Below are 11,361 nucleotides of genomic sequence, written 5' to 3' on the forward strand. Positions count from 1 at the left end.
GTAACTAAATTTTATATATACTACTACTACTCTACTATTTATTATTGGAGCATTAAAATACCCGGAATTTTTTTTGCTGAGAGTCTACCCAGAATGTTGCTTCCTCGGACTTTGATGATGATTATAAGCTCAAGATATGCGATTTTAGGTCAATTTAGAAAAAAAGATTAAAAATCCATGATCTGAACAAGTCTACATTATTGAAAATACCCATGATGTAAATATTATTGAAACATGACATGTAAATGGATGTCTACCTAATCTCTCTTAGGCTGTGCCACATAAACCGACTCCGGATAGAGCAGACTCTTAGCTCCGCTGTAGTCCACAAGCTTCTTACTAAGTGGCTCAGCATCCGCGGACCCCGGATTCCCGATGTAAAACAATCTATACATCCACTCCAACACCTCCGGGCAAAATATCTTCCACAGATAAGTCATCCTGAACCACCTCGGCTCCGTCAGGTACCTCTCCCCCCTCACCGCACTCCTCACTATCGCCTTCGCACAGCTATCCGCCCTCTCAATCGGAATCACGCTCACTTGCACCTGCACCTCATAACCACCACCGGTTATAAATAATACTACTATAATGTGGAATACTACAATAAAAGACTAATAGAGAAAATAAAAGGAAAATTTTAATTTTTTTAGAGAAAATTAAAGACTGAAAAAATTTAAACTTTTCTTTCAATGTTTGATTGATGAAAGTAGATACACAACTTACATCTCTTATGTCCTGATCAACTTCGAGTCGGCCACCCTTTGTCAAGAATTTGCCCTGAGTGAGTTCGGATTCTATGAATCCGGGTGTGACTAGGGTTATGCCTATCTCCGGTCCAAACTCCACCCGTAGTGTCTCGAAGAATTGTGCCATTGCCGCTTTGCTTGCCTGCAAAGGGTAAAATAGTCTATGAGATTTATATAATGGTTCCATTTTATTAGAGTGATGTGAGATACTGACGTTGTAAAAACTCATCCTGGGTGCAGGCAGCCATGATGCGGAAGACGAAAGCACCACGACTCGGCCTCTACTGTGGCGAAGATAGGGTGCAGCAAATCGAGTCATGTATACAGACCCCCAGAAGTTTACATCCTGCACCACACCAACAATCAGTTACTTATTTTCCCATTCCACATTCGTTGAATCATTTCGAAAATCAAAATATTCCCTTTCTATGAATTTGGTGATCCTTCATCAGAAGATTGTCCAACGAAAACACAAGATGTCCCAACTTTCCTAAATAATTTCTTCTTTTATCTAAAACCAACATTTTAATCTTTCATACTCTAAAGATTACCCCTCTAAATTGTGATTTATCCTTTTTTTGGTCAAAAATCAACATTTTTAATTCTTCCAATTTAATTTGTTATCTTTTTTCAGTCATTACTTTATTTATTCTCAATTTTAATGTCCATCTTTAAATTTCATGTGTCCACTTAGCTCACTAAGTACCATTTTCTTAAACTAATCATGTCCAACACTTGACACTTCACTTAGAGAACACTATTCCTTCAATACTATGGCAATTGTATTTTATTGTTCACTTAACTTTATTAATCATCTCATTTTTTTCTCTCCTTTTCTTTACCAATTTTTACATTAAAATCCACCAATTTTAGATTAAAACTCTGTGTCTGCGTTTGCACTATCAAGACTATTTTATGGACAAATGCAGTATATCGCACAGAGAACGAGATATGGACGAGGGAGTATTTGTTAATATACTAAAACTTAAAATAGTAGTACTTTCTTACCATAATTGCTCTGAAATCAGTAACATCGTCGACTTCTTCTAGCATCGCAACTGATGTCACTCCAGCATTATTGACCAGATGATCCACTGCATTGATCAAGTTAACTCATTACTAAAACACACTCTTATGTCTCTAGTGTGCGTGTATTAACATAGTGATAGAGTGACCAGAGTCCATTACCATTACCAAAACACACTCATGTGACGCGGTCTTTAAAATTTATATTTACCATTACCATTAATTACCAAAACACACTCTGCGACGCGGTCTTTAAAAAAAAAAGTGAAGAAGAAAAGAAATAATCTTACGCCTTCCAAAATGATTCATAGTTTGATCAACAACCCTCCTGCAGTCGTCGACCTTGGACACATCAGCGCGAATAACCACGACCTCCGGCGATCCGAGATACCGCGCTGTGTCGGCCACCTCCTGCAGGCTCTTGTCTCTCCTCGCCGCCAGAACCAAGCACGCCCCCTTCTTAGCATACTCGTATGCAAGGCTCTGCAAATTCAAATTCAAATTCAAATTAATTACTAGGGAGTATACTTTTGCAATTAGGTAGTTGGATTGGATAATTACTTCGCCTATGCCGGAGGAGGCGCCGGTGATGACGACGACCTTGCCGGAGATGTCTTCGGCGAAGAGGGCGCCCAAGATGGAGAGGAAGAACTTGAAGATTTGGAAAGGTGGGAGGAAAAGCATGAGGGAGAAGTAGGTAACTGGGGGAAGAGTTAGGTTGAGGAAGGCGTGGATTAGTTCTAGCATCGTTGCAATTTGTGGAGAATGATCGGAAATTGGAGATGATGATGATGAGTATATATATGGGAGTGATGCATCATGCATGTTTGGAGAATGACACGTATTTTGGTGCATGAAGCGGTGCCGTTTCCCAATCCCAAAACTCATCTTTCTCTTTCTTTCTTCATTTCAAATTTCATTAATATTTCAAATTATGGTGTATTTATCATCTTCTAGCTATTTCAAAATCAAGACTTTCAGATGTTTATAATAAAATAAATTTATCCTATAAAAAAATTATTGATTCAAGGACAAGGCAGACAAGTTGGGTAATTTTTAATTTGCTGATTACGAGGGATGACAAAATATTATAGTAGTAACACGTGAAAAATAAGAACTCTAGTCTGTTGATATTGTTATTGTGTTTATTTATTTTGGCCAATTAAAATAATCTGGCCCAAGGTAGTTCCATATTTTGGAGCTATCATAGCCAAAGCCCAATATAATTAGGTCATGGATGGGCTTGGATTTTTATTATTAAGTAGTTCGGCTCAACATAGAACCATCTGTATCTTGGGCCTGACGGGCAGGGCGAGATATGGATCTGGACTAATTTTCTACTAAATATGCTTGGCCTATTCAATATTGTGTTTTATTGGTTTATTTTGCACTTTCTTAGGATAGTTTTATAATTAGTTTATTTTGTTTTGAGGATTTTTTTTGCAATTCGTGAAGATTTTCTTGAATGACTAGAAGAGCGGAGGGGTTTAAGTGTAAGAAATAGGGCTGGCAAAACATACCGAAATACCGAAATACCGCACTTATCATACCGAAAAAATACCGAAAATACCGAATTTTCGGTATACCGCACTTTTCGGTACGGTATGATACCTTACCGGTAGATTAAGGTACGGTAAAGGTATGGATTTTGCATATACCGCGGTACACCGCATCATACCGCAATTACGGTATGTACTGCAAAATTACAGTATATACCGTAAATAAATATATTTTTTTAATATATATATTATTTATAAAATTATAATATTTATATTTTTAAAACTAAAGAAAGATTAGAGGCATAATTGTAAAGCAGTAGCAAAATTCATTATTCTGTCCTAATTCTAAATCTCAATTCTTCAATATTTTATATATCAAACAGGTATGATTTGCGGTATACCGCGGTATACCGCAACACGGTACGGCATACCGAAAATATCGGTAAGATAAAGGTTTTCAAATTTTGACATACCGAATTTTTGGTATACCGCAAAAATTTGGTAAGGTATAGGAATGGCATTTAGTCATACCGCAATTTACGGTACGGTATGCGGTATGACATTCTCGGTGCGGTATACCATACCGTGCCAACCCTAGTAAGAAACTTATGGACATGATTGTATTGTCTGGAAAGAGGGAATTTGTGTGAGATTTTATTAGAGCAAATTGCCAAATGAAGAGGGAATTTGATTGCTGGTATTATAGCAAATGGTCATATGTATAAGTATAATCACACCTGATTAAGTTTTAGTCAGTGTCACGTTTTTTCAAAACAAATTACGCATAAAATTGGGTTATTTGTGAAGCTAAGAAATTTTGTAATGATTCAGTTTTTGGATCATGTGAGCAATCACACCACAGACAAATTCTTCGTCGATCCAATCATCTCAAAGTAGAATTTGGAACTTGGAAGAACAGAGAGTAGAAATCTTAACAGGCAACAGCCACTCTAATTTACAATGCACCCATCAACTAAAATTACTAAATTAGGTTCGTTTCATACATACAATACACAGCAGCTCAGAAAAAGAAAAAGAAAAACAAAAAGAAAAAGAAAAAGAAAAAGTGAAAAAAAAAAAAAAAAAGACAAGTAAAGAGGAAATTTAAAATCAAAGTCAGTTTGTTTCTTCTCCTTCAGTATTCACTAGTAAGCTTCCTGCTCTCCCTGTGTCAAACACAAATTCCCATAAATCAATCCAAAACAATTACTACTACTGATATTATTACAGTACACATTTTTAACATTTTTACTAGTACCAAGTAGGAGTACCTTGTTTGTAGCTACATAATCTACAAATTTGCTCTTGCCCTTGGCCTGACGTGGGCCCCCTCCATATTTATTGATGAGCTTTTCTCTAACAAATTTCTCATATATGAAAGCAGCCCCTCTAAACTGTGGTAGAACCAACCATGCCACAAATCCTAGCTTCAAATCGTACCATATCGGTATCCTGCAATTTTTTTTTTTTTTTTTTTTTTATCTATCAATTAGAGCTGACAATTTCTGACATCAACACAAAAATCAGACACGAAATTGATCCGATAACAACACAACCAACATTTGCCGTGTCGCATCAGGATGGTAGTGAGATCCATATAATTAATTAATAGTGTAATTAATATATGTAGTAAAAGGTTCGAAAAAATAGAAGTTGGATTATTTTTAGAAGACGAGAAAAGTTTAAACATACCATTCCAAAAGAGGTTGGATTAGCATTTCCATAAGAGTGAGAAAGGAATACAAAATCCAATAAGCAAGCCACTGCTCATCATCAACTTTTGATGTGCTCTCAATTGCCACAACTGATGCATATCTGAACAAAAAAAATTACCCAACACTCTCATCAAATTAACTGATTTTAAACATTATACAAGAAATCCGATCTTGTTCATAGACTAAAGATACACTTACAATGGGTAGAGTAGCATCACCCCTGGCCTGAACCAACATTGACCAGTAAATTCATCAACATATTTGTCATTTTTACCATAGTGAAAATGGGAAAAATACAAAAATATGAAATTAAACATATAAAGTTACCCAGCCAAAGAATGAAGGTAGGTGAGCAAAGTCCAGAAACGATTCATGCTTGTATCTTCACTTCACACCAATGAACTAAAGTAGAGTAGTATTTGTTTTGAGTTGGAAAAGTGATTTATAAGATTGATTTTGTCTCTGTTTCACTCTACTTTTTATATGCACATTCTAGAGTGTGGATTGGGACAAAATATTAAGGTGGATAATTACCTCATAAATCTCTTCACGTCTATAAAATAATTAAATACTACTATAATTAAACTTAGGGACACGTGGCGGATAGACAAGCGGCATCAGATCTGCGATTTAACGTGGCAAACGATGTTTAGCACCGCCTGTGTCAGTTCAAAATTTACGAGTATTTTGGTATTTAGTATCTTAATCATTTATACTAAATTTAAATTTACTATAATAAATATGATTTTAATTTTATATTAAATTTTTAAAAAAATTCTTATATTATGTCATTTTTATTTGCAAAACTAAAAAAAAAATTAATTTTGTTTTAGTATAATCTAAAATAGGTTATTTTTGTTCAAAATCAAAATAAAATTAATTTTAGAGCACCATTGAAACTAATTACCTATTTTATGGAGTATTATTATTTATAGTAAAATTAACTTGAACTCCAGTTTATGTAGGAATGGGAGAGTAGTACTATTTAATCAGGATTTGACATTAGATTAATTTAGTAGACCATGATGATTTCTTCATTCCAAAGAAATGAAAAGCGAATTTGGTTAGAGATTTGTGGAGAGGGGCTGTGAGTTCCCAGACAGATGCCACGTGTTGCAGGAGTCGATGCAGAAGGTCGGTGACACGTGGTTTCTTGTGCTTGGCAAATCTAATCTAATTGTAATGATTTTTGAACGGAGTTATTTTCTTCCCATGCTTTTTATGTTCTTGTATTCACTATTTGTCTACTCGGTGTAGTTCGCTTTTAATTCTCTTTACTTCGTTTTAATTGGGGGAGTTTGGACATTTAATATTTCAATTATATATTCGAGTCAAAGTTTAAATTACTCCCATTCAATTTTAAGTCTGCAATTTAAAATATATTTAGTGATATATGTATATAAATTGTACTACATACACAATCAAACTTTTTCAACATTTATCGTTAAAAATTGATTTATAAATATTAATTTATCTAAAATAAAGTACATATTAATCATTTTTTAACAATCTAAAAAAATTGAAATTTTAACTTAAATATATAAATATTTAAGAAATTGTTTTTACTAAATATTGTGTAATTAATTCGAATCAAGCTCATATTAATATACTATAAATTTGACATAAACTTTCATAGTATCATTTATTTTTTATTGCTACATAATAATATAAACAAATAACAAAACTAATTCATAATTCAACTCAATTAAATCCAAATTTTAAAAATATTATGTATATATGCAATTTATGTATATTTATCTTTAATCCTCCATTGTTTAATGGGCATGAGTCTTATTTTTATATATATATGGAAAAATAATAATGGGGACACCATTGATCTACTGTAATGCCAGTATGCCACCATCACATAACTTTGAAACGATTACATTGTATAGTAGCAATGTATTTGGATCCTAAATATTTAATTAACATTAATTTTGTAAATTCAAGTTTTATCGGAAAGTAGTGATGGGGACAACGTCGGTGGTCGACATATAGCAATAGATGCCTCCATCATCTTTGAAACAATTATGTTATCAAGTTCTATCCAACTAGTTAAGATGTATATGTGTAAAATTCAATATAACTTAATAGAATTGTGACATTTTTTGTTTATATTATGTGTAGGTGTTGTTCGAATTATATACCCCACAGCACGCATTGGAGAACTGCCAAGGGATGACTTCCATCGGCCTCCGACCCCACCGGCATCCGCACCCCTGTCCCATCTCAACCCGGCCGCGACGGCTATCTTCCCCATAGAGGAGCTCTGTAAAGTTTTAAAATCCCTTCAAGGATGGGCTAAAAGTTGATATGGGCCTTAGTTATTCTATTACTTGTGTTAGTTAAATTACAGCCCATTGGGCCAGACTGTAGACCAACCCACCTTTCATGTAATTGCACTTAGTCCTTAAAAAATCATATGCATCTTCTTAAATCAGAACAATATGAATATCACTAAAATCACAACATTATACAATTAAACAGAATAAAATAAAATCACACACAAGAAAATATAATTAAATATCCTAATAATTTCAATAAAGAAAAGAAAAAAAAAAATTGCCCTATCTCTTTGACTAGATCTTACTGGATTTAACAATGGACGTTCTTATATCACGTACGAATACACTCACGACGTTGTTGATACTCTCGGAATAATAATATAGGCACACCTTGATTTTGAGTCGTGCCATTGTAAAAAAAAGTAGAAGTCATATCCTTTTTTACAATTATTATATTGCGAAATATGATGCGCACACACATGATATTGGTAAACTCATAATAGTCACACATCTGATCATAACCAATAATTAATACACACCCCAAATTGATTCATTGAAATAAATAAGGACAAATAAAAAAGGTTAGGAAATTAAGCGTCCAAACTCAATGTAGTTTCTCCTCCACCCTCAAATAAGTTGTTCAACACCAAACGCCCATTTCTTTCTTTTTACAACCTTCCACTTCATCAAACGTAATCCAACTCCTATGTTAATTAATTCCTTGTCAAATTAGGATTAATTTGAGTAGATCACCTACATTATTAATTGAAAAATCCAAAACTCTCCACCAAATTGGAATGTTGTGAAGCAAAGATTAGTAGAAAATGATGGCTTCCATACAAACCGCGGCCGCGGCCCTCCGCCTCCGCGACAATCATTCAACGAGCGTGGGCCCGGTCCAGTTCAACCGCGGCTGGAGGAGGAGCGGATGCGTGAAGATGAAGGCGAACAACGTAAACATGAGGATGACTCACACGCCTTTAAGGGATAAAGGCGGGGAAGCGGAGGCGAACGGCGGGTATTTGCTAGGCGGGTTTTTGGCGGAGGACCGGTTCGTGTACCGGCAAACGTTCGTTATCCGGTCTTACGAGACCGGACCGGATAAAACCGCCACCATGGAAACACTAATGAATCTGCTGCAGGTGAATTAATTAATCACGTTTTGCACGTGCATGTCATGATTTTTCTTACATGTATGCATGAATTTGGATTGAAGGAGACGGCTCTGAACCACGTGTCGAGCGCCGGGGTGGCAGGGAACGGCTTCGGCGCGACGCGGGAGATGAGCATCAGGAAGCTTATCTGGGTTGTCACGCGTATAAACATCCAAGTTGATGAGTATAGCTCTTGGTAAATTTATCAAACCCTATATTGATTGATTGTGGAAAAAAAACCCTAGAAAAGGGCTATCTTTTTCTTTAATTCGAATATATACTCTTTTAAATGATTCAAATCATTACTAAAGACTTTGTTTAGTTGACATTTTTGTAATACGTTGACATCTAATCATCCAGATTATTGTTTGGAGCTTGCATGATATAATATGTACTCCCTCCGTCCACCATTAATTGTCTATTTTTGTTCTAGCACGGGTTTTAAAAATATAAAGTAAAGTGGGTTAAAAGAGTTAGTGGAAATATGTGTCCCACTTTTATTTATTAATTTTATAATAAAATGTGAGTGAAATAAGTTAGTGGAATGTGGGTCATACTTACCATTTCTGGTCAAAGTGAAAGTGGACAATTAATAGGGGACAGACGAAAATGACAAAAGTTGACAATTAATGGGGGACGGAGGGAGTAATTTGCATTTATTTACCCCTCTAGATATAGATATATAAAAAATGATTGGTGTCGCAGGGGAGATGTTGTGGTGGTCGACACTTGGGTGGATGCAGGCGGTAAAAACGGGATGCGCCGCGATTGGATTATTCGAGACTACAACACCAACAAAATCATAAGCAGAGCCACCAGGTACGTACCTGGCGGGCTACAACAGAAATTGTCCAAAAAAACCATAAGATTTGGTCGTCTCTCAATTTAAAAACCATTAAGTTTTGATTTGTTCACTATTATATCCCATGGCAAAAAAAATATGGCCGTCTATGTGTAATGTATTGTTTTCCCGAGATTGGATGACACCGATTTCCTTATGAATAGACAACATCGTTTTATTCACCGCCGACGACGTCTACATATGTTTTCATACTACAAAATATAATTTCACCAAACTTTTTCGCCGTTGAACAAACTCATGTGATCATGTCTGAAGTTTAAGGTTTTTCCAATTGATTTTTCAAAATTTGGGATAAATGATCACCAAACTATATGGCTTTTTATATATGCAAGAACTGAAATGGTAATAATTTGTGCAGTAATTGGGTGAACATGAATAGAGAAACAAGAAGGGTAAGCAAAATCCCAGATGCAGTGAGGGAAGAGATACAGCCTTTTTACCTTAACAAGGTAGCAATCACACCTCAGAATTCCGATACCCATAAAATTGAAAAGCTTACCGATCAAACTGCTCAAAGAATCCACAATGGTTTGGCTGTAAGTTCAATTTCTTGATTAGTTCTCTATTCAGCCCTCTCTCTATATAAAATAGATCGAGGAGAATCGTCTTATCGATTAAATTGCATTTCATTATCTAATTTATTATATATATATATATATATATATATATATATATATATAAAAGGATGTGATCATATCATAACTCATATTTATGGTGATAACCTAATAACCCTCATTTTATGTAATAAAAGTATCATTTTATGCATGCTGAAAAAATATCATTTTATCGTGTATAAATATCATTTTTAGTAAAAATGATACTTTTGACTCATAAAATGATAGGATTATTAGGTTATCACATAAATATGAGTTATGATATGATCGCACCCATATATATATATATATATATGCTCACCCAATATGTGATTCATATTAACGCAAATTAATGCAGCCACGATGGAGCGATATGGATGCAAATCAACATGTAAACAATGTCAAATACTTCGGCTGGCTCTTGGAGGTAATATCCACATACTATATATAATTCCACTATTAAATATACTCTTTTGTTTGCCATTAGATGCCTCGTTTTTTCTTCTTTGTTCAGCCGCTAGGAAATACTACTATTTTATTTCATTTTTATTATTTTATTAATTTTACTATAAAACACTGCCAAAAACACGAGCTTAGCGATCGAATATTGTATCATGGTGGTCGATTAGAGGAACAAGTCATTTACCAAGTACTAATTTACTGGTCTTGTACTCAGTAAGTGCTCTTGCAAGTACCGTAAAGCCAATTACCGAGCAAATAGATGTTTGGTAATTGCTCGATAAAACTGCGGTACCGAGCAGGTTCGGGTATGTTTTCAAATTTATGTATACATCATTTTTGGGTGACAGAGCGTGCCTATAAATGTGCTTGAAGACTACAACATGACGTCGATGACCTTAGAATACAGACGGGAGTGTCGACAGTCAAACCTCCTCGAGTCGTTGACCACCATCACAGTCAACGGAGAAGACCAAAAAATGTTAGAATGCACACATTTGCTGCGCATGGAAGAGGATAAGGCTGAGATCGTTCGAGCAAGATCGGCCTGGCAGTTCAAAAAACCTCGTCACAATATCTAATTTTTTTATTTTTATTTTCCTTTAATTTTTCTGAATAAATGTTGCAAATTATTTGTATTACAAGTACTCTAAACTCTCCATATTTTTTCATATTAATTTGATTACTTGGGAATATTGTCAATAATTTGTATTGCAAATTATGTACTGTATGGAAAGTGAAAAGTATTTTTTATAGTTAGTGGTTATAGTAATATGATAATTATTTAAAGATTATTATAGTTATACAGGAAAAGTAAATAAAAAGAAATATAGACAATATTACCTAAGGACACAAAAATAGACGCGATCACTTGCGTGAGAAAATTTGAAAATAACCATAATTTAGGATGCAATATAAACTGTTTGAAAGTTGATCAGGCCAAATTATTTCAGTTTTATAGAAGTATATATCTTTTATATAGATTATATTTGTATTTTTGTACTTTTAGTTGAGACAAA

At 34.5% G+C, this 11,361-nt stretch overlaps 3 protein-coding genes across 3 annotated transcripts; 1 reads left to right on the forward strand and 2 right to left on the reverse strand.

Annotated features, from left to right (window-relative positions):
- Window positions 1–153: 153 nt before the first annotated feature.
- On the reverse strand, window positions 154–2,552 carry LOC125205282 (11-beta-hydroxysteroid dehydrogenase A-like). The gene is made up of 6 exons (XM_048104123.2): window positions 2,337–2,552; window positions 2,066–2,258; window positions 1,758–1,843; window positions 964–1,095; window positions 727–891; window positions 154–548 (listed from the first exon to the last, which is right to left on the reverse strand). Exons 1-6 carry the CDS (start codon window positions 2,520–2,522, stop codon window positions 258–260), a joined length of 1,053 nt encoding a protein of 350 aa, XP_047960080.1. The 5' UTR covers window positions 2,523–2,552; the 3' UTR covers window positions 154–257.
- A 1,629-nt stretch (window positions 2,553–4,181) lies between these two features.
- On the reverse strand, window positions 4,182–5,458 carry LOC125201831 (HVA22-like protein e). The gene is made up of 5 exons (XM_048100093.2): window positions 5,317–5,458; window positions 5,188–5,214; window positions 4,967–5,089; window positions 4,546–4,726; window positions 4,182–4,440 (listed from the first exon to the last, which is right to left on the reverse strand). Exons 1-5 carry the CDS (start codon window positions 5,361–5,363, stop codon window positions 4,420–4,422), a joined length of 399 nt encoding a protein of 132 aa, XP_047956050.1. The 5' UTR covers window positions 5,364–5,458; the 3' UTR covers window positions 4,182–4,419.
- Window positions 5,459–7,956: 2,498 nt separating this feature from the next.
- LOC125206644 (palmitoyl-acyl carrier protein thioesterase, chloroplastic-like) lies at window positions 7,957–11,041 on the forward strand. The gene is made up of 6 exons (XM_048105916.2): window positions 7,957–8,416; window positions 8,491–8,624; window positions 9,134–9,247; window positions 9,649–9,826; window positions 10,242–10,310; window positions 10,693–11,041. The coding sequence occupies exons 1-6, from the start codon at window positions 8,099–8,101 to the stop codon at window positions 10,921–10,923; spliced, it is 1,044 nt and encodes a 347-aa protein (XP_047961873.2). The 5' UTR covers window positions 7,957–8,098; the 3' UTR covers window positions 10,924–11,041.
- The last annotated feature ends 320 nt before the right edge of the window (window positions 11,042–11,361 follow it).

Source organism: Salvia hispanica, chromosome 2 (genome assembly GCF_029641045.1).
Source record: "Salvia hispanica isolate PSC_SH4W2 chromosome 2, Shi_PSC_v1, whole genome shotgun sequence".
In the NCBI taxonomy this organism is placed as follows: Eukaryota; Viridiplantae; Streptophyta; class Magnoliopsida; order Lamiales; family Lamiaceae; genus Salvia; species Salvia hispanica.

Coding starts and splice junctions, on each gene's coding strand:
- LOC125205282 (XM_048104123.2), bottom strand. CDS start 2,522: ATGCTAGAACTAATCCACGCCTTCCTCAACCTAACTCTTCCCCCAGTT. Junction 892..963: donor CCAGGATGAGTTTTTACAAC/GTCAGTATCTCA, acceptor TACCCTTTGCAG/GCAAGCAAAGCGGCAATGGC. Junction 549..726: donor TTGATCAGGACATAAGAGAT/GTAAGTTGTGTA, acceptor TATGAGGTGCAG/GTGCAAGTGAGCGTGATTCC.
- LOC125206644 (XM_048105916.2), top strand. CDS start 8,099: ATGATGGCTTCCATACAAACCGCGGCCGCGGCCCTCCGCCTCCGCGAC. Junction 9,248..9,648: donor ATCATAAGCAGAGCCACCAG/GTACGTACCTGG, acceptor TAATTTGTGCAG/TAATTGGGTGAACATGAATA. Junction 9,827..10,241: donor GAATCCACAATGGTTTGGCT/GTAAGTTCAATT, acceptor AAATTAATGCAG/CCACGATGGAGCGATATGGA.
- LOC125201831 (XM_048100093.2), bottom strand. CDS start 5,363: ATGAATCGTTTCTGGACTTTGCTCACCTACCTTCATTCTTTGGCTGG. Junction 4,727..4,966: donor ATCCAACCTCTTTTGGAATG/GTATGTTTAAAC, acceptor AAAAAATTGCAG/GATACCGATATGGTACGATT. Junction 4,441..4,545: donor ATTATGTAGCTACAAACAAG/GTACTCCTACTT, acceptor TGTTTGACACAG/GGAGAGCAGGAAGCTTACTA.